General features: G+C 40.8%; 1 protein-coding gene across 3 annotated transcripts in view; it reads right to left on the bottom strand.

Moving 5' to 3' along the window:
• Window positions 1–20,706, bottom strand: part of LOC115784248 (vesicle-fusing ATPase) — a 48,288-nt gene extending 27,582 nt beyond the window's left edge. For 2 of the 3 annotated variants that reach the window (XM_030735398.1, XM_030735399.1), the window contains exons 1-2: window positions 20,558–20,652; window positions 2,813–2,830 (exon numbers count right to left, since the gene is read on the bottom strand). In XM_030735398.1, the coding sequence (XP_030591258.1) occupies window positions 2,813–2,830; window positions 20,558–20,569 (30 nt within the window). In that variant the 5' untranslated portion in view covers window positions 20,570–20,652. Of the gene's footprint in view, window positions 1–2,812; window positions 2,831–20,557 lie in introns of all 3 variants that reach the window. The other variant, XM_030735400.1, reaches the window with a different exon arrangement.
• Window positions 20,707–22,110: the final 1,404 nt, after the last annotated feature.

The following is a 22,110-nucleotide window of genomic DNA, read 5'->3' as shown; positions in this document are numbered from 1 at the left end:
AAATATGCAGCAAAACACAAAACTGTGCATAGTAACTTTAGTTCACTCAAGTCTTATACTTGACTGCATTACTACAATTACTCAAATGTCCCGACTAGCTTGTTCAACTGCAGCTGGACTTTACATATCTAATATGTAATAATAGAGTACACCATTTGTAACTCCTTAGAGTTTCCTAGATTTCAAAAACTACTCTTCTAAATCTGAGTGCAGCTTAGACTAGTTTACACATGCTCAGTGTAATCATAATGCATTAGAATTCATTTGCGAATATCATCAAATCATGGGCAATCAGAGAAAACCAGTTCGACGGAATGAAAAGGAGTTATCCTTGTGTAGCAGAATATGAATGGGATTCATGATGACAGACACTTTGTGGTAATGGTGATACTTTTAGCAGTGGCAAAGAAATTGGTATGGGTGATGCAGAAGGCAGAAACACAAATACTGTACAAGCTTGCCAACTGTATTCCATCTAGGCTAACCTAGTAAACATCTGGGTAGCCTAGAAAGCAGTGAATATTAAGCATCATAACACAGATTATTTATAACTCAAAGCTGTGCCTGCGATCTAATTAGGCCCTATTTTTGTTGATACATTTTTTAGAGGCAGACTTTTAAATATTTGTGACTTCCAAACAGCCAGAGGAGTCGCCCCCTGCTGGCTAATAAATAGAATGCAGGTTTAAAGCACTTCACTTTTCAGACCTGGAAACTACATCCATCTTTGATGCACAGTCTGTACATGGCACAATGTTTCTACACTCTGTCTTATATATTTTACAGGTGTTTATCATGTGTGTCCTGCAGCCCTCAGATTTTCTAGAAATCTACCAAACAAGCTGCGTGTCAGATTTGGATGTTAGCCAGTCTTTAACCTGCCAGTTTCCTAATGCAAGTGTGTCATGTCTGATTGTGCCAATGCACAGAGTCCCAACTCTTTCCTGCTGTGTGCTTCAAGTGATGAAAATAACTGGTGAGTAGCCTGTTCGAATTATATCAAAATCTATGAAAAACAAATAAACTTTAATATACTTTCAATTGAAAAATGTATTTAAAGTCGCACTATGACACATTAATAAATCCTAGAGTCCATGTACACAGACAATTAGATCACATTAACTCATTGTGTCAGAGCCTGCCCGCATAAGTGGATGTGTTTGTTTGCACATTTTATAATTCTCACCATTTGCATCATCACTGGCCAGTATCCGTGTGTCCTTTGGGGCTAGGTGGACAAAAATTTTTCTTAAAACTGAACTCTGAAGCATTTTTTTGATCTGATGTCGGCCCTCAAGGGGGGAAATTAAGCAGCCAAAAAGGAAATTAAAAGTACATCCTGAAGAGCTGACCTGATGGCCAAAAGAGGTGCATTAGGAGTAGTAATACACTATCACTGCAGTACTTTACTGGCCAGTTTGTAACTAAAAATGAATCAAATGTGAAGAAGAAACTTAGCTGGATACCTATGAAAGGGAATCCTGTACTGAACGTCTATAAATACAACCCATATTACACAAGAAGGATGAATCAGGCCATCCTCATTTTGATTCAGCTCCTTTCAGTCTGCCTTGTTGTGCTGTTTTTCACAATCCATTACATCACCCTGATGAAGACCCTCTACGCACGTCTGTGCAATAAAACTGATTTCTTGCTTAGAAGAACATGAACGTCTGCAGGGATCACTAAAGTCATTAAGACTTTCCAGCACTCTGCTACCAGCTAATGATAGCAAGCTCCTCATTATCTTTGTTCATATAGTGTATCATGAAGATCGCAGCAGAAAAATGTGTTTAAGATGGAGACAAAGTCAAATGCGGGGAAAAAAAAAAAGAAATCCTGCACTGGTGCTCAGTGTAAATTAATCTCAGCACTTCCACTTGTTGCTGTTCTCAGTCTTTCTACCCCGACCACCAGCCAGCTACCACATTCTGATTAGGGACATTTATAAACTGTTTGGAAACTGTAGTCCATCTTTAGGTCTTATTATTATTATTATTATTATAGTTACAGCACAGTTGTATAAGGCTTTATACAAGGCATTGAAAAAAATACCTTTTGACATCCATCTCCAGCACAACCCTTTACGGTTTAGTTCTTTTGACAGCTACAGCAGGCTGTTGTATTTTATAGCTTTTGCAGTTTGGTCTCAAATCCGTGTTTATATTTTATTTTCATCCTTGTGAATAATTTAGGCTAATATAAATGTTGAGTCAAAGGTAGTTCAACCAGATGGTAACCCCAACATCACTGTCATTAAAATCTTCTGATGAAATGATACATTAACCATTATTAAAGCCATTTATTACAAACAAAAAGTCCTTTATCAATAGTGCTCATACATGTAATGTTAAGGATTGCCAGCTTCCCTTTCGCTTTTCAGATCTTTGATTTAGCTAAGATGCCGTAAAGCTGCAATCCACCTCACTGGGTCAAACCGTTTTCCAATCTGCTGAACCAAAATGGGAAGCTCCTAATGGAACAAACCATTTTGTTGTAGAGACTCGCAGTGTCACAGGGGAGTTGATTAATGGATTCTCATGAGCTAGCATCTCCATCCAATCAACATGTGACACCAGCTTGCCATTGCAACACAGTTGTTTGGGTTGCAATGCTGCCAAAGAGTCTGTGGTTGCCTCATATCGCTTGAGGATCTAGTCAGATTTCCAGCCAGCAGTGGGGGGGGCTGACAGGTGTGACGCATGTCACCTATGCAACCAACCCTCCGGTCAGAGAGTGAGCAGAAATAGCAGACATATCCCACATGAAAGGAGATAGCAGCTCTCTTTGAGAGTTATATATCCATACATACCTTGAAAAATATTACGACCTTGTGGGCGCCAGCAGAGGCAAGCAGAGAGGAAGGACAGAAGACAGCATTTGAGACGGAGGGGGACTTAGAGCGGCAAGCTGCTGGAGCTAAGGAGTGAAGCTGTGGTGGCTACAGACAGGTGCACACAGGCTGCATTCACATGTATGGACGGACTCATGCATGCACTGTTAGAGATCACTTCAGGTGGTGAGGGATGGGAAGTTAATGAAGGCCAGAGTTGGGGTTTACTTTGACTGAATTCCAAATGTTTGTAACTCTTCTTGGAGCTTTTTCCCCAATAAATCAACCCCAAGTCTGGCGGTTTCAACCACAAAATGTTACACATGTCACAGCACAGCAAGTCTTCCCCACACTGGAGACAAAGTGCCAGCTGCTTCACTATGGAGATCAATAATGGACAGAGAAAGAAATCAGCTGTTTTTTCTCTGATGTGTGAATTTTCACTTGTAATAGATGAATATGACATGGCATTAATGTGATCATACTGGTAATGAGAACTTTCAATGCAGGTTTAATAAATGCAACTTCACATCCAATTCAATCAATAAGTCAATCATAAGGTAAGACTTTGGAAAATGCATCATCTGAGAATTTGATTAGAATTCCTGTATGTGCAGGAAGGCCAGCGACTGTTATGGCTGTTAGCATCAGTTAGCATTAGCCAGCATGCTCAAACAAACAGACAGGGTACATCACAGGCAGGGTATCAGTGTCAGAAGAAAACACATTATCAGGTCTTTCACAAGCAATCATTTTTTTTTTCTTGAACTCTGCTCCACTTCATGAGCAAACATCTGACAGCTTTTCAAAAGCAGCAGGAACAGCAGAGGAACGCAACCTGCAACAAAACCACCTGAATAACCTCAAGGAAAGTAACCTTGTAGGAGCAGATAGGATGGAAGCCACAACATTATTTCATATCAGCTATATCCATCTGTGGATTGTGAAGGTTTGGTTGTACTGTGTTTAAAATAAATTTAATATCATAAAGGCTGGACACTGATCTATTAAATTTTCTTTTGATCATCCAAAGCTCAAACCAGAAATGGTAAAATTGATGGCCCATGATCCTAGGCAACAACCAAAGTCACATGTGGACTCATACGAACACTACCAGCCATGGTTGAGTTGGTTGGTGCAACCAACTTAGCAGTTAGGACTAGGTTTAGTAAAGACCATCTGTGCCTGTTTCTACTACTAGAGCCTAAAGACGTTTCAAAATTTTGAGCTGAACCTGTAGAAAACCTAACCTAAACCCCGTGTACAGATATAAACTGTCAGAAGAACTCAACCATCTCGTCTTAAAAGAATTAGCTTGTATGTGAGAAAGATAAATGAACTCAAGAATCAAAGTCCATTTTGGGCAGCTGCCTCTCCTCAATCTTTGCTCCATTTTTCTGCTCCAATAACAATGTTTCTGTCATCTTTATTAATGTGATCTATTAGACTAAAGTGTCATTCATTTCAGCACATCATAGCTGTAGCAAAAAAATTATTTGGTGACTAATTATTCAACAACCCAGACTTTCCTTTTTAAGAAAGACATTAGTAGCCCGGCACTTTTCTCCCAATCAAGTTTGAATTAAAAATCTGCCCGTGTGTCTCCCATGAGCCTGTAGAGAATCTGCTGCCTCCAGTTTCATTCATATTTTATTCAGAAAGTGTTCCTTTCTTTTGGGAGCGTGCTGCAGAAGCAGGGAGTGGCTGGATAACTATGTAGTCACTCCCTGCTTTTCTCCTCTCTCATTCTAAGTATTCCTCTAATCCAAGCATCCCATTAAATTATTTATGCAGTCAGATGTCTGCTCTGGCAGTCGATGGGTAATGAAGCTGCAGAGCCCAACATAGTGACTCATTGGATAGCTTCCAATCTGCTGTTCCCTACTGCACACTTTCCCGCTTAGGGTTTTCTGTACTTATCAAATAACCCATGTTTCTGAGACATTATCATATTTTGTGTCAAAGGCTTGTAACCCCATGAGTCATATCTTTCATCCACATCTTCTAATCCTCTTATTTTGAAGAAAAATCCATTGGATTTATTATTTATTTTTTCCTTTTCCATACCATTACATGTGGTTCCTCAGAGTAAGGCTACATTAGTGAACATTTTCAGGCATGTAACAGAGCACATAACTACGTATACTGGGTGGGGACTGCTCTTATTACACAGGGAATAATAAACTTATCACATTAAACGTCCTTAAGCTCAGTGGTTTGGTTTTACTGCCAGCCACTTGACTCTTTGATTCACCACCCCTTAACAAGCCCATTTAAACCATGTGGGATAAACCCTGATGCTGGCCTACCTGTCCAACATTAACCTAGCCAGTGACCACAGCAAAGCAAGTTAAAGAGCCAAATATTATCCTTTGAATTGGAGGAGACCAAACTGGAGCTAAAAGGCAAAAAAAAAAAAAACCCAAACAAACTGAGAAACAAAACATCATTCAATGTTAGTGTTTGAAACTTCCATCTCAAGTAATCTTTTTCAGGGTCTTAATCATTTAAGCTAATCCCTCTAAACCTCTGGTTTCAGTACACAGTACTTCAGAAAAAGAAAAAAAAAATCAATGTCAAACACATTTGTTACATTTGGTTCCCTGTAAGTGAATTAGAAACCATTAAAGTCTGCCTTTTCCCATCCAAGCAAAAAGAAATATAAGTGAAGCTCAGCAGTTAATTCTATCAGCAGTGCAAGCGGTTTTAAAACCTTCACTTGTGTTTTGGAATTCATCGTATACACAACAATACACTTTCATGTATGAGCACATAAAATCAAATCGACTAGAAAGTCTTTGATTAGTTCCTGCTTGGTATCTGAATCCAACGCACACATATTCAGTATATGCTATCAGCCATCTCAGAGCACAATAGGAAATTCATAAGCAGCATATGAGCTCACCTTCCCATTTAAATAAGTCATTTTCTGAAGATGGTATTAAATCAAGAAGGCTGCGGGGCAGCCAGTGCTGTAATTTTTCAGCAGCTGTCAGATTTAAATTGTTACATGTGGTATCCCAGGACACATTACGAAGCAAGTTCAATAGAAATTTGCAACAAAACATAATTATATGTTCTTTATGCACAGCTAAACTGTTAGATATAATAAAAATACATCTTAGGAGCAAAGTGTCTTTTTTCATAAGAACTATATTAGATTTTATTGACATAATCTGCAGCTGCCATGTTTAGCGTTGGAGATTTTTTGAGTCATAACCCATTACTCATCTGCTGCAGATGAGTAATGGGTTATGATTAATCTGCTGATAATCTTCTGCTTTCACTTAAATCGCTGAAAAATTGTGCATGTTGGAAGCGAACAGAGGCAGAGACAGATATCCCTGCTTCCACACCACTACACACATCTACAAAAATGTTCATAGTCTTGTACTTGAACTTAGTCTTAACATCACTCCCAACTGGTGTAATTGATTTATAAAAGATGCTTCATTAGTGATGGGAATTCCATCTCTTTTCAGAGAGCCGGCTCCCCAAAAAAAAAAAAAAAAAACACGTCTCTTTTGGCTCCCAAGTGGCTCCTCCGATTTGCAAAATGAATTACTAATGTAAAAACATAGATTATATCAAATGTTTCTTCATATACTCAACATAGAATAGAGTGCTCCAAATACAAATTATAAAACAAAAGATTGACACTCAGAAAAACCAGCCTTTGATATAACCTGCCCTGCTTTGTTCTTCTAATTGCATTGATGGATGAACAGTTCCTATATGTCTGTGCAGGTTGTTTGTGGAGCCTGCTTGATATAAAATTTTAAGTTTGCAGTCTACACTATCACATTAAAATGTGTTCAAACTTTACTATGTTTTCTGTCACTCATTTTCCTCACTGTTCCCACGTGTAGCATCTATGTAAAGCGCAACTTCCTCTAACTCTTTCCTGTCTCCAAGCAAACTTTACAGGAGCCTCTCCCTCTCTGGTGTTTGTGTACTCACAGTGTGTCCCTGGCCCCTCCCCTCCCGCTCGGTGTAGATGCACAGATGCTGCCACCCATCTTAACCAATCAAACCAACCAAAAAAGAACGAAAAGAAAAGAAAAAACGACTCACAATCAGGAGCCGTCTCCCGTCGTTCACTTCAAAGAGCTGGATCGTTCGCAAATGACCCATCACTACTTCAGATTCTACATATTGTTGTCAGTATAACCATGTACTGGTGATAGTTCTTAAATGTTAATTAAAAAACAACAACGTTTTGTCAGTAATGCCAACCACCTTGCAGCTACAGCTAGAGCCTGGTCTGTTCAGACTCAATGTTCCTTAGAATAATGAAGCTCTGTGGAGGTGGGAATTGAAACTGCTTATCTTCTTCCAAGTGTCCTAGACATACGGCAGCAGGTCTGGTGATACAATTACAAAACTGATCATCAACCTGTAATCTAGGGTGTCCTGGTGAAAAGTATGTTTGTGGACACCCTTATGCTCAAACATGGTATTTGCTAGGTACAACGTATGGCTAGAATAGAAGTCCAACAACAAAACACTGCTTGGGGATCAGATTGGGGAAGCCATTCAATCACACCCGTCTGGGTCACACTGTTGTTGCCTATTTGAGTGTTGAAGTCCCCCCAGCAGCTCAAAACTCCATCCCTCATAAAGGCCTGGTTTTTAAAGCCTTCCAATAAACCACAAACAGCCATGGTTGTTTCTTATTTATGGCAAATTATACCTCATCTCTCTTTTCCTTATTGTTTACCAAACTTGGGGGCTGGTGCCTATCCCTGTTATTATATGGCGAAAGGCTAAGTACACCCTGAACCAAGTCTTCAAACCAGTGCATCACAAAGCCAACAAGAGACACTCACATTCACACCCTCTGCTATGCATGACCAAATTAGATTCACCAATTAACCCAACAAGCATGTCCTTAGCATGGCGCACCCCAAGGAAGCCCACACAGGTGCAGATACAACATTCAATCTCACACAGAGAGGCCCCAGCTGACAGGAGGTTAAAAACAAGAAGCTTTCTGGAAGTTACAGTGCTAACTAATGCCCACCATGTAATTTCATCGCAGGTTTGGACACAAATGCACATAAGTGTCAGGTTGATTTTTAATTACACTTTAGTAAATAGTTATATTAATGTTATCAAACAATAATTAACCATGCTTAGTAATGTAGTTTATTCAGTTCACTATTTTGTGGAATAAAAATAATGTTTTATATATTGTGTTATATACTGTATAAGATGAATAAGAAACAATAACCACTGACTGGTGTTACCTTTTTATCCAGAGTACTGGTTTCAGTCTGTCACAAATCTTTTCACTGACTATTCAATCCACGGCTCTGGCTGTTCAATACAATGTTGTATTCACATATCATGTGATAATATCACAGATGATGCACAGATGGGATTATTAGCTTTAAATATTCCAGCAGCAATTAGTGTTTCTAGTTCCACCTGGGTATACTTGTGCACCTGCGCATTTGCTGGTGTATATGTGCATGTTTCTTGGTGTTTGCACTCTATGGGTCTATTTATCAACACTGGGCTTTAATGCGAGTGTCTGTGTGTGCTGTTGTGTTGGCTGCCCCACAGCAGAGAGTGGCTCTCTAAATATAGCTGCAGCTCAGAGCTCACAGAGGAAGGCCCTGCATCCACACACACAGGGATTAACCATTACTCTGTCTGACTCACATGCAGACATGCACACGCTCCTAAACACTCCCACTCTAATCGCAAAAGTATCTGATGCACAAAAACACACATGTAAGTGGCTGTCACACAGAAATAGTCCAATCATTGATATTTAAAAAGACAGAAATAAAAGTGCTAAAATAATTCATCTTAAAAATGTTATTTTTCTCTTCCTTTAGCTTTGGTACCTCAGGTTAACTACAAACAAGTTAGGTCAATAGTTTAATCGGTTGTAGTTATACTCAAGGTTAATTGGAACAAATGAAGGATACCCATTAAGCTAATGTTTGTCTCCGCGCTATGCACAAAGTTGCTTTTTTTAAAAATGGACGGTCCAGAACGAAGAATGGAGATATCAGCTAGTAGCAAGAAACAACTGGACATCATCTTAGTACATTCAGTACCATTAGTACCAGTGATCCAGTAGCTTGCAGAGCCACCTTTAGCAGTGGTAACTTGAAATAGTTTTCTATGCGACTTCATTAGTCACACTGTTATGGAGGGATATTGGCCCACTCTTCTTTATAGCGTTGCTTCAGTTCGTTGAGGTTTTGGGGGATTTTTTATGCACAGCTCTCTTAAGGTCCCATCACAGCATTTCAGTCAGGTCGATGTCTGGACTTTGACTGGGCCACAGCAACACCTTCATTATTTTCTTTTTCAGTCAGTCAGTCATTCTGTTGTAGTTTTGCTGCTGTGATTGGGATCACCATCCTCTGACCTAGTTTAAGCAAAGCTTTAGTCGTTGGACAGATTGCTATTTGACTCTTGAATATTTTGGTATACAGAGAAGTTCACGGTCAACTCATCTGTGTAGATTCTCAGACATTCATGTCATGGTTGACTCACAAGCTTTAAAAAAGGCGACTGGACTTCTTTAAGTTTATTGAAAACTCAGTGACTGCAAGGTGCTCAGGTCCTGTGGCTGCAAAACAAGCACAAATCATCACCCCTCCACCACCGTGCTTGACAGTTAGTATGAGGTGGCTGTGTTGATATGCGTGTTTGGTTTTCACAGATGTGGTGCTGTTCATTATGGCCAAACATCTCTACCTTGTTCCGCTCTGTCCACAAGTCATGTAGTTTCTTCAGATGCAACTTTGTAAACCTAAGCTGTGGCAACCCTTCTAACAGGTATTTTTCTATCATTATTTCCCCTTAATAAATTAAATTCTCATTTAAAAACTGCATTTTGTATTTACTTGGGTTATTTTGTCTAAAAATTAGTTTGATGATCTGAAAAGATTCAAGTGAGACAAATGTGCAAAAAATTAGAATTTTTCTTTTTTTTTGCAGTTTCTCTGAACACTGTGCAGTTTAAGCTTGGGGTGAACTTGTTGGGATGTCCACTCGTGAGAAGATTGACAGCTGTCCTGAATGTTTCCTATGTGTGAATAATTGTTCTCACTGCAGAATGATGGACTTTAGATTGTCTGGAAATTGATTGATGAGTAGGAACGATTGCTTCTCTAAGATAATTACTGATATTGTTCCTCCTTGGCCTTGTGGTAACACACACACCTGACCAGCAACCTGCCAAAATCTCTGCTTTTATACAGGTGCTCACACTTGATGATGATCAGTTAATTAAGTTCATTTGATTAGCATTACCCGGCTGCTACTTACCCTCTTAATTCCCATTGGAGCAGTGGGGTTACTTTTTCCACACACTGGTTCTGCTTCCCTTTTACCATGACTGTACATGTAATAATGTAACTTTAAATGTTTGAAACCTCTGATAGCCCACACACAGGTTTCAAAGTGTTTCTGCACAACCTGCTGGCAGTAACTGTTAATCAGACTGTTAGCATTTCCCCTGCCTGATGTTAATGTTTGCCCAAAATCTCAATTAAACATTTAATTGAGTTTCTGTTTGAATTAGCAGGAAAATTTATCATAAACTAGTTATGGAAGTTTAATTGTGATAATTATTGAAAATATATAATCATAGATGTTTGGTTGGGGAAATATATGGCCTCGTTAAAAGGCTCCCTCATCTGTTGTAGAAAAGTTTCCCAAATTACTTTCAGATACCATTATATTCATAAGAGTTTCATTTTTGAATAAATATATTTCATTCCCATTGTTTGTCACTTTAGTCACTCAGATTATAGTTGAGATCTAGACTCTTAAACTCTTTGCTTTGCTAACAGTTACTTCAGCAGTCATGAATATAAATCACTAAATTTCATTGACATTCCATTTCTGCTATTCTCTTCTTGAGTGAAGAAAGTAGAAAGCAATATTACTGGCCTACAGCTGGCTTTAAACTAAACTGAGCTTTGATCGTCAAAGCAGGCTTGGGTGGAAGAGCAGATTTTCTATTAATCTAAGAGCTGTTGGTTCGATCTTCATCTATCTCCATGACATGGCTCCACAAGAAAAATGGTCAGTGTTTCTGAATAATCTCACTGGAAGACTTGACAAAGATGGAAAAAGGTGAAAGATTCAGCAGTTACCAGGATGTATATTCAATTCAATTTTATTTATATAGCACCAAATCACAACAGTTGCCTCAAGGCATTTTGTATTGTAAGGTAAAGACCCTACAATAATACAGAGAATCACAGTTCTGCAAATCAGAAATGCAGTTTTCATCCTAAAATGAGTGAAAAACAGATGAGCGAGTTTCCCAGCACAGGGATCATCAATGGAAAGCTGATTTTCTGTGACTGCTCAGCCTGTGTGAAGGCCACTACATAACTTTGTCCTCTGTGGATGGTGTCCAAGAAACAAATTCATATTTGCTGTTTGGCATAAAAATTTTAAGATTAAACTTTGTTCAGAATATGATAAGAACTGGTAAATACTGTTCCAACAAATACATTTGTTGGAACGTGTCCATCCATCCATCCATCCACCCACCCACCCATCCATCCATCCATCCTCTTCCACTTATCCGGGGCCGGAGCCTAAGCAGAGAAGCCCAGGTTTCCCTCTCCCCAGCCACCTCCTCCAGCAACCCCAAGATGTTCCCAGGCCAGTCCCAGGAACTCAGGGCGAATCTCATCCACCCAGGGGCCCTGCCACCTCAGTGACCTCACCCCCGGTGATGGGCAAGTCATCCCCCTCATTCCCAGACTCTGCTTCCACTACAGAAGGCGTGTCAGTGGGATTCAGGAGGTCCTCGAAGTATTCCTTCCACCGTCCGACTATAACCTAAGTTTAAGTCAGCAGCACCCCACCCACACTAAAAACCATGTGAGTAGAGCATCGCTTTCCCCTCCTGAGTCACGTGACAGTTTGCCAGAATCGCTTCGATGCCCTCCGAAAGTCTTTTTCCATAGCCTCACTGAACTCCTCCCACACCCAAGTTTTTGCTTCGGCCACTACCCGAGCTGCGTTCCGCTTGGCCTGCTGATACCTGTCAGCTGCCTCCGGAGTCCCACAGGCTAACCAAGCATGATAGGATTCCTTCTTCAGCTTGATGGCTCCCTTCACCAGTGGTCACCGGCGGTGACCACCATCTGGTTCAGGGGTTACCATGACAGGCACCAACCACCTTGCAGCCACAGCTCTGAGCAGCAGCCTGAACAATGGCGGTGCGGAACATGGTCCATTCGGACTCAATGTCCTCAGCCTCCCTCGGAATGCTGTTGAAGTTCTGCCAGAGGTGGGAGTTGAAGATCTCCCGGACTGGGACTTCTGCCAGGTGTTCCCAGTGCACCCTCACAATACGTTTAGGTGTGGCAGGTCTGTCCAGCATCTTCCCCCGCCACCTGATCCAACTCACCACCAGGTGGTGATCAGTTGACAGGTCAGCTCCTCTCTTCACCCGAGTGTCCAGAACATACGGCCGCAGATCTGATGATACGATTACAAAAATCGATCACCGACCTACGACCTAGGGTGTCCTGGTGCCATGTGCACTTATGGACATCCTTATGTTCGAACATGGTGTTCGTTATAGACAAACTGTGGTTTGCACAGAAGTCCAATAACAAAACACCATTTGGGTTCAGATCGGGCAGGCCGTTCCTCCCAGTCACGCCCCTCCAGGTCTCACTGTCATTGCCCATGTGAGCGTTGAAGTCACCCAGTAAGACTGTGGAGTCACCGGATAGAGCACTCTCCAGCACCCTGCCCGGCGACTCCAAAAAGTGTGGGTACTCTGTTGGAATGTGTAAAAGTGTCTAATAAGACCAAGGAGGCAAGTTATATGCAAGTGGAGCTTGCATCTAAATGGGGAAAATGCAGGCACCATGACAGGTGGCTTAATGTGACACACTTACAGCGAGAAGCAGAATTTACATGCCTCACACATAAAATGTCTGGCCGAGCATTATATTTGGCACTATGAATGCTTATTGAGATGCCTAAACTCCAGCAAGACTCCAGAATCCTGACATAAAAAGATTCTTCCTACAAGAACTACTAACAAATAAAACAACATGAGTTGAAAAGCAAGTTTCCAATCCAATAGTGTACCCCTGGAGTATTTTCAAGTAAAAGGTAGAGCAACACAACCCCTGCAGCAAAGAGAGCAGCCACTGCTGAAGAATCGCAGAGCTGGTATCTGATATCCTCCACACTGAGGAAGATTGGGTGCTGCAGCTGTTTTGTTTAAACTTGGCTGCAGGTTGTAAAGTGTAACTGTTTGATTAGTAACCTCTGTCACATTTTGAAGAATGTGACAGAGGAAGTCTAAGCGGCTCCCACCTTAACAATGCACTCTGCTGCCTCAGAAATTGGGTGTGGGTGGTAAAACAGAGTTGGAATAATGAGCTGTTGAGAAATGTCTTCTAAGCAAAGGATGAGCGAACGATGGGGAAATTATGAAGGAAACTAACAGCTGATTTGGTTGAGGAGGAGGAGACCGCTGGGAAGGAGATGCACATATTAGATGAGCTGTCGTGTTCTGTAGCCCGCTCAATTGTTCAACTGCACTGGTAGGTGTGTGTTTCTTTTTTCAAAAGCATCCCCCCTTTTCTCTAGCTATTGATTCTGACACAAACCAAATCAATTGAGCTGTCCTTGAGAGCACCGACTCAGTGCAGGTGGAATGCTAAAATAAGCGCTAGCAGCAATAAAAAGATTTTCAATTACCTACACGAAACCACGTGTGAAGGGTTAAATTGAGTTTGGAGCTTCAATCATCCATCCAATTTCTTAAACACTCCATCTGGAGCATATCCCAGCTAACAGAGGCGCAATACACCCCCATCCAAACCCACGGCCAATTTAAAATCAACTATTAAACTAACAAAAATGAGAAAACCAAAGCACCGGAGGAAACCCACGCAGGCACAGGGAGAGCATGCCAACTCCACACAGAAAGGCCCCAACCACTGCACTACCATGCTGCCTGATAATATGTGCAACCTAAACGATACAGTCTAAATTCCCACTGGAATATCACCCTGCTGGTCCAGTTCAGGACTGATTCAGGATTGTAACACAACAGCAACACAAAGTTACAGACAAGAAATCAAGCAGTCCTGTCCATTTAGAGCAAGTTAGGCTTTAAGCCTTGAGCTGACACACTCTAATCCAAAAGGCTTTATGAAGGCCAGATGGCTGGTGAGACTGCATAGTGTACAAAAGGTTATTAGTTCAATCAGCCAGAGGGCACCCAAGTGTCTTACTAACCCTTTACACTTCCCTCTGGCTGCAACCTGACTCGCTGCAAAGTATCATGAAAACTGTTACAAGGCAAAGACAGACTATACCTGCATGAATTCTGACTTTATTGTTTAACATAGCAGATCAATACTCAATTACTGCCTCACCGTGCTGCTCAGGGCCCCTGTTTAAGACGGACGGGCTGATTGCATCAACACATCATGCTCTTAAAAGGTCATGCATGGTTCAGTATAAGCACTTTGACTGTTTATTTATTATTACTGCTTGCATTACTATTACTTGCACCTTGCTAAACATTTGCCCCAAACAACTGTGCATTTAAACAGAATGGAAGTGCCGATGCTGCTGTGTTTCTGAAGGGAAGAAAAGCTAAAAGCCTAAATTTACAGAACACAGCAATAACTCAAATGATTCATTAGTAATCTGGTGTCATCTGATCTCATTTTATTTTCTAAAAAGTCCAATTCCATCCATGTGTGATAATTTAATAACTTATCAGTTTCCTCCTTAAATTATTGTGATTAACTGCCATATTTGGACAGTTAATAATCACATAGGAATACACCCCTGCAGTAATCAGTACTGCAAATACTGTGAGACTTGAGGCAGGAAGATGAAAACCATAATAATAAACCTGATGGAAAAGACAAAGTAATCTGAACACTTCAAAAATATAATAATAGTCTGACAGCTGTGATGGAGCTTGACCTAAAGTATGTCTGCTGTGTAATAAATAATTTAGCTGCAGTTTATAATCTGTGACTGTTCAGATCCTCTATGTGGAGAAAAACCTGATCGTTTCTGTAAGACTTTTTTAGAGCATGAGACAGAGCTAGCATGCATTCAGTTAGCTAAAGCTAGCTAAAGACTGCTAGGTAAGCACGATTGCAAAGATGCTGTCAAGCAAATGGTTTTGTCCACTTTAGTCCGAAATTACAGACCTATTGTTACAAAATTACAAATAATTAAAGAAACTTGAAATTTTTCAACATGACAAATAACTAGTAGCATCACCATTAAAGGAAAAAATCAGTATAAACACATCCGCCTGATTTGATCTGTATTGTCAGGCTAGCAGCTGTGTGAACTGTATCTGTGTCTTCTCTCACTGATGGACAGTCACTGAGCGTTAGGTGCTTGGAGCAGGAAACAGTCCAGCACCTCAGCAGGAAAACCAAAGTGGTATTTTTTTTTGTCATCTCTCTCTACAGGGAATGAGTGCTGGGTTTGTAAATATGATAACTCATGCAGACATCTCTTACATTAAAGCTTTTTCTGTACTGCTTTCTAACCTCTGAGTTCGAAACACAAAAAAGGCAAACAAAAAGCAGAGAGGGCACCTGTGCACTTGAATAAAAATTGCTTGCTGAGTCAATGAGCCAGACATGCTTTCTAGCTTCCGGGCTTAACTTGTGCATTTTGTTGGATGACAGTGCACACTGTAAACTGTTTTCATAGGCTTCGGGAATGTTTGGTAAACAAAAGCCCGAATGCCATTCTGGGGAACACCTCACCCAAGAGTCACCCAGGAGACATCCTAATCAAGATGCCCGAACCACCTCAATTGGCTCCTTTCGATGTGGAGGAGCAGCTGTTCTACTCTGAGCCCCTCCTGATTGGCTGCACTCCTCATTCCATCTCTGAGAGGGCTTAGAGGGCTACTGAGTAGCAAGACTTTGTGTACATGGAGTAAATGCCCAAATTTCTTTGATATTATTTCAAATCTTGCATTCTTTTTCCACATATTTATGATAAGTATGAGGATTAATTACAATTCAATGATTGGCATGCTGACTTAAACACCAATCTGAAGACAAATAGATCTATGGATCTCAAACCCTGTAACATCTCACTGCAACCCCTAAACCACCATAAAATTCACCATAACACACTACATGGTTTTTTCCTCACTGCCGGCTTTTACTCTTTAGAAGACTCATGTTGATGCCATCATGGTGTCAGTTTGTGGAGCTGTTTGCTTTGTCCTGATATCCTCTGACAAGTGACTTTATGCCCAACAACAGCACAAAGTCTGCCGGGCAAATCAAAATGAAGGATGTCTGAAAGTGTGTGTGTGTGTGTGTGTGTGTGTGTGTGTGTGTTTTGTACCGGCAGCTAGGGATGTCAGAAAACATACCAGTGGACTCTTCTGGCCAAGAGAGAGAATGTACCATCACGCACGCACGCACGCACGCACACACACACACACACACACACACACACACACACACACACACACACACACACACACGCACGCGCACACACGCGCGCGCACACACACACACACACATACACGGGGAAACGTGATACATTAATAAGGGTGGGAAAGGGGAACATGATCGGTTTTGTATTCATTTGTGAAACATGATCTAATGCAAATACAGCACTTAGTGCTACAACAAAGAGACAAATAATGAGTACACAGTGATGTTTTCAATATTAGAAGAAGAAGAGAAGAAGAAGAAGAAACAGCCTTTATTGTCCCACAGAGGGGAAATTTGGGTGTAACAGCAGCCGCAGTTATTATAAATATAAATAAAGATATAATAATTTACACTATTAAGAAAAGAATATATATAAAATCAACAAACAAGATTAACCTTAATACTACTAATAATAACACTATATACAATGTACATGATGTGCCTGTGTGTTGAACCTTAACAGGCCAGACTATTTACAGTATATTATATATTATCCTACATTGTGTAGGCTATTGTGGTTTTTGTTGGGAGCAGTGATGGTTATAAAGTCTTACAGCTGCTGGGAGGAAGGATCTGCGGTAACGCTCCTTTGTGCATTTAGGATGCAGCAGTCTGTCACTGAAGGAGCTCTCCAGCTCAGCAACAGTTTCATGCATGGGATGGGAGACCTTGTCCATCAGTGATGTTATTTTGGTCAGAGTCCTTCTGTCTCCCACCACCTGCACTGAGTCGAGAGGACATCCTAGGACAGAGCTGGCTTTCCTGATGAGCTTGTCTATCCTCTTCCTCTCAGCTATTAGGGCATGATTATAGCTTTCCTAAATTAGAAAAGCATTTTATCATGTAAAACTAAGAAAAAGAAAAAAGAAAAAAAAAAATCAGGTACTGAAAATACAGAAATCAAAGTGGAGGCAGTGTTTTTTCATCAACTCTAAAAACTGAGCTTAGTGTGATTAGCTTGCTAGCTAGTGCTAAATAAAAGCTACTTGGTTCCCCACATATTTAAAAAAAAAAAAAAAAAAGACAATGTTTCATAAAAAGAACTAAGAATACTGAAAGTAAATTAGCTTCTGGTGTCACAGAGAACTGTAGAAATTGTTTAATAATGAAACGTTTCAAACACGTAGCCGGGGGAACTATCAAAATTTCTGCTGGTCTTAAAAAGCTTTAAGAAGCACTGATTTCAGTTCTCTCAAAAAAAGATAAAGGAACTGGTTCTTATATAGGGCTCTTCTGCTCTAGCTAAGCACTCAAAGCACTTTATACAACACATTTGCATTCACCCATTCATACAAGCACCTCCTTCTACAGCTAAGTGCTTACTAGCTAATATTCACACTCCAACAGTTGCATTAAAGAGCAACTTGGGGTTCAGTATCTTAAGGATACTTTGGTCTGCATACTGGAGCAGCCAGGAATCGAACCACCAACCTTCCAATTAATAGATGACCTGCTTGACCTCCTGAGCCATTCTTATATGGTTTCTCTGTTTGGCAAATTCTATATTACTTTATAGTGGTTTTCAGTTATGTTGTGCAAGTTTTCAGTTCCTTTGTGGACCTTTTGTGTGTCTTTATGGTCGTATAGTCTTGAATAGCCTCTGCTTGTCTCTTTGTGGTGGTTTACATCATCTTTGTGTTCTTTTGTGGTCTTTTTGTCTGTGCCTATGTGCATTGTTTAGGTCACATTATTATTATTATTAAATAATGCATGGGAGTAACTCATTAAAATTATAGCACTACAAATTGTTGCTATTTACAGGAATATAATGACAAAAACAGACATAAATAATAAATGATTGTGCTTAATAAGTTATTGTTCACAGTATGATGATGAAATCTGTTAAATTGTTTAAGTTAATTTGGTCTCCAGAAACCCCAAAAAGGTCTGTAACATGAGTTAATATTTTGCCACAGTCTCAACTTGAATAAAGCTTCACTTGCACCTGAAAAAAACCATCAGTGTCACAGTCTTCATTTTAGAATAATGCCACACTGATGTATTCCTCGTCTCAGTCACAATAAATGAAAACAGTCATTTCAGTGCAGTGGTGACTGAGCTCCCTTCAGCGCTGCGCCTCGTTCATAAATCAGCCAGCGGTCAGACTATAAGAACATGATGGTTTGACTGTTAAAACAAAAATGGTTATGTCATAGCCTATCGGGGCTCTGCAGCACAATACTGATACAGTAAAACGACTGCTGGATCTATTAGAAAACATTCCCACTGACAGAGGAAGTGCTTCCACTTTAAGTGTAATGTAGCAGTCGTGTTTTCCCACTGACACATGAAATGTGGGCACAAGCAGCTCGAGGCTCTATGGATAATAGCACCAAGCTAATGTAATAATGCAATATTTATCTTGCAGAGAGGTGATCAAAAGCTTATGTTTAAATACAGTGAATGTACCAGCACAAAGCACACCCTCATTCAAGAACACACTCCATTTCACTCCTTTTGGACGAGCTCAGTGAGACAGCCTTTGTGTGGATTACCGAGCCTATTAGCACCTTGCATCATGACTCGGCGTGCCACCTCCACTCTTTTACTGATGAGTCTGTCTTCAACTCAAATAAATACAAGCCCAGCCCTGCAACCAAAGCTGCACTGCAACATTTATACAATGAAATGGCAGAATGCTTTCTTCTGACTTAGAAAAACATTAAGTAAATATCTGCACCTAAATAAAGCTAAACCTTCACTAATGTAACTGGTAACACCTGCGTTTACCTACTATTCCATGTTAAAACTGCTGTGAAAAGTTATTTTCTTACTCTTTAAACAGCTGAACCTGGGAATTCTTAATATTTCTTGGCTGGAGAGTCAAGAAATATTAAAGGGGACCATATTTTGTTCTTGGTAGCTAAAAAAAGTTGCTTGTTTATGTTTTAATTATCTTTTAAGCCAACTTTCTTTGTTAGGCTGCCCCTCATAAACAGAAGCTTTAAACAGTAGGTGGGCGGGGCTTCTGTGCTTCTAGCCTGTTGTGTGCCAGAGATGACCATACTAAGGGTATCCACTTTTATTGTCACCATAGTATATTATATTTACATATATCTATAGTAATGCTATAATAAGTAGTAGAGAAATGTCTGAAGCAGTCTGAAGTCAGAGATTTTTGCTTTCAGGGATTTCTTGCATACAGTGATCTCATCTGGAATGTTGGCCATGTTAAATATGAGCATCCACCATTATAACAGTACAGAGTCATACATGGAGTAAAACAAGCCTGGAATTATGATGTAATAATTAATCGGAAGCAAAGGGTCACCAAAGTACAAAAATGAGGCCATCAGGATGGATGCAGTGATATATCAGCCAAATATCGGTCTTGGCCGATATTTGGCTGATATATCAAGGTTGCTAAATTTACTGCATTTATTGTTCCAACCAGGAATACAGATGTGCACGCTGCAGCAAAATGCAAAAGCAGCAGCAGCTTCCAGACAAGTATTATAAAACACTGAGTGCAAAAATCTTGAGAGCTCTATTTAGATGGTGGGGCTGTGCTTCTGTTACATCATAAAGCCAGCAGTCTTGGGGTATCAGGGTTGACTGAATAATTCTGAACAATTCTTACTGTAATGTCTGCCCGATAATTCTAATAACCTCTATAATCGGGACTGTGGTGAGAATGACAGCGGGCTACTAGGGCAGGTCTAGGCCGGTTACCAGACATCATCCTCCCTCTGCTTCGACAGGTTGTACACAACCTAAATATGCACACAACCCAGCAGTCAGCCACGCGCTGCTCTGCTCGGCTGCTTCACGCCGCAACCAGCGCTCACTAACGTCATAAACACCACAGACTGGAGCACGGAAGGCTGCAACACCAGCGTTTCCACCCATGACATCAAACGACCACTCCGCGCTTCCCGTACAACACCGTTTTGTTTTTTTCCTTCAGAAAGCTTTTCAGTCGCCGCTCTTCACGCAGCCGCGTCGGCTCAAGGACAAGCAGAGCCCAGGATTAAGCAACGAAGGCAGCTGTTGTTGAGCTGAGGGGGGCTAATGCTGGTGCGAACACAGTCTTACCACAAATTGCTGCACACAGCACAAGCCGCGGGTTGCAAGACCAACATGATGTGCAATAAACATTACATTTTGCATTCGCGTTGACATTCAGGTACTCAACGTACCAAGACCCCTTCCAATTCGAAGATACTACTCGCCCGACATTTTGCGCTACGGGTGCGCTTCCCTCATCAGCCAGGCAGAAGCCGGAGTATAATCGATTTCTGAAGGAATAAATAAAGCACACATGGCTTACCCGGGTCGCCATCTTCACGGTTGCAGTAGACCAGGGTTGCAGTTTGGGTCAGTGATTCATAGGACAGCGGGGACAGTGAGGGGGAAAGGCTCGACTGCAGATGGTTTTATGAGATGCGGCTCACCCCGCTCTGATTGGCCGATTCGAGCGGAAGCGGAGGGCGATGTCACCCTGCTCGCCTGGATTGAGGAGGATCGCTCGTTTTTGCGTCTCTCCACGAGAACCCTCACGTGGAAGGGGTGGCAGAAGTGGGCAAAACATGTGGCTCCCACATCATTAAAACTGGAGCCTTTTTGTTTTTTTTTACAGTGAGAATAATGTGGAACACCTCATGAGACTGAGAATTCTGAACTGCACTCTAAAAGGTAACACCTAGTGATGAGAAAATGAAGCTTCAGTTTCACACTCTCACCACAAGTAATACCTATTCTTACTTAAATTACGTTTGTGTGCTTTACTTAAATCTCACTATGCCCTTGATTTAACTCAACCAATGTGAGTAATGTACATGTTTAGCCTGAGACTAAGTTCTAGTGTGTAAACTGGACTTGAATATTTTTGTTGTTAAATGCTGGGTGAGTTCAGCAGTGCACATGGGCAGTAAAGAGGCGCGGGAAGCTTCCAGAAACCCTGTGGACTTGCACATTGGAAGAAGCAGATCTTCTCTAAAGGTGAGCTATTCATCTTCAATATATTTTCATGTGTTATGTATGACTTTATTATTCAATTTATTGTTGCTGGCCAGTTTTTCACGATGATGCATAAAAGTATTTGCAGACTAATGCTAATGTTAGCATGGGCTTATGGGGCCAATATTAGCTAAAACTGCGTTTTACTTGAGATCCTTTAATGTTTTTGTCCATGATAAGAGCTTTTAACATTAATTACCTGTATTTCAAATGCAGCACATTAGCATGTTTATAAGCATAAACCAGGCCTGCTCATGCAGAGGATAATGTGACGTTCGGGAACAAGCCGAGAACAGGACGAGAACAAGACTGGAGTCTCAGTGAGAGCCGTTCTTTGTTTTTTAAGACTTTGCATGCTTATAAAGCTCTGCACATGTAGCACGGAAGAAAAAAAAATGCGCTGTATTCCACTAAATAAGTGCTCTCAACACGCTGAACAATTATTTTATATCACTTATTGTGAAAAAAATGTGATTCAGTTTCTTCAGAAAATGCTTTTGCTTACTTTTATTGTTTTCCTCTTCTTGTAGACCAATGATGTTGTTGCCATGAGGACTGCTGTCCTGCGATGTCTCTCAGTTTTCCTCGGGGATGATTGAAGAGACTTCTACAGTGTCTCTTTTGTGTGTATTGCAGTTTGGTTTGTTAGAGGTTGTGTACTTGGAAATTCAGATTTTCATCTCATTCTTTTTTTTTCTTTTCTTAATATCCACAGGATTCAGATACCATGGCAGACCTCGCCCAGGTTCCTGTGGGGTTATTGACTGTTAGTCCTGAAGTCAGGCAGCAAACAGGTCCAAATGCTCTACACCTTGAACCATCCAGCATTGGTATGATTCTGGAAGATACAATTGTCATGGTTGA

This window comes from Archocentrus centrarchus, chromosome 8 (genome assembly GCF_007364275.1).
Source record: "Archocentrus centrarchus isolate MPI-CPG fArcCen1 chromosome 8, fArcCen1, whole genome shotgun sequence".
Lineage (NCBI taxonomy): Eukaryota > Metazoa > Chordata > Actinopteri > Cichliformes > Cichlidae > Archocentrus > Archocentrus centrarchus.
The sequence above is the reverse complement of the archived record's forward strand: the minus strand, read 5'-3'. Positions and strand labels throughout refer to the sequence as shown.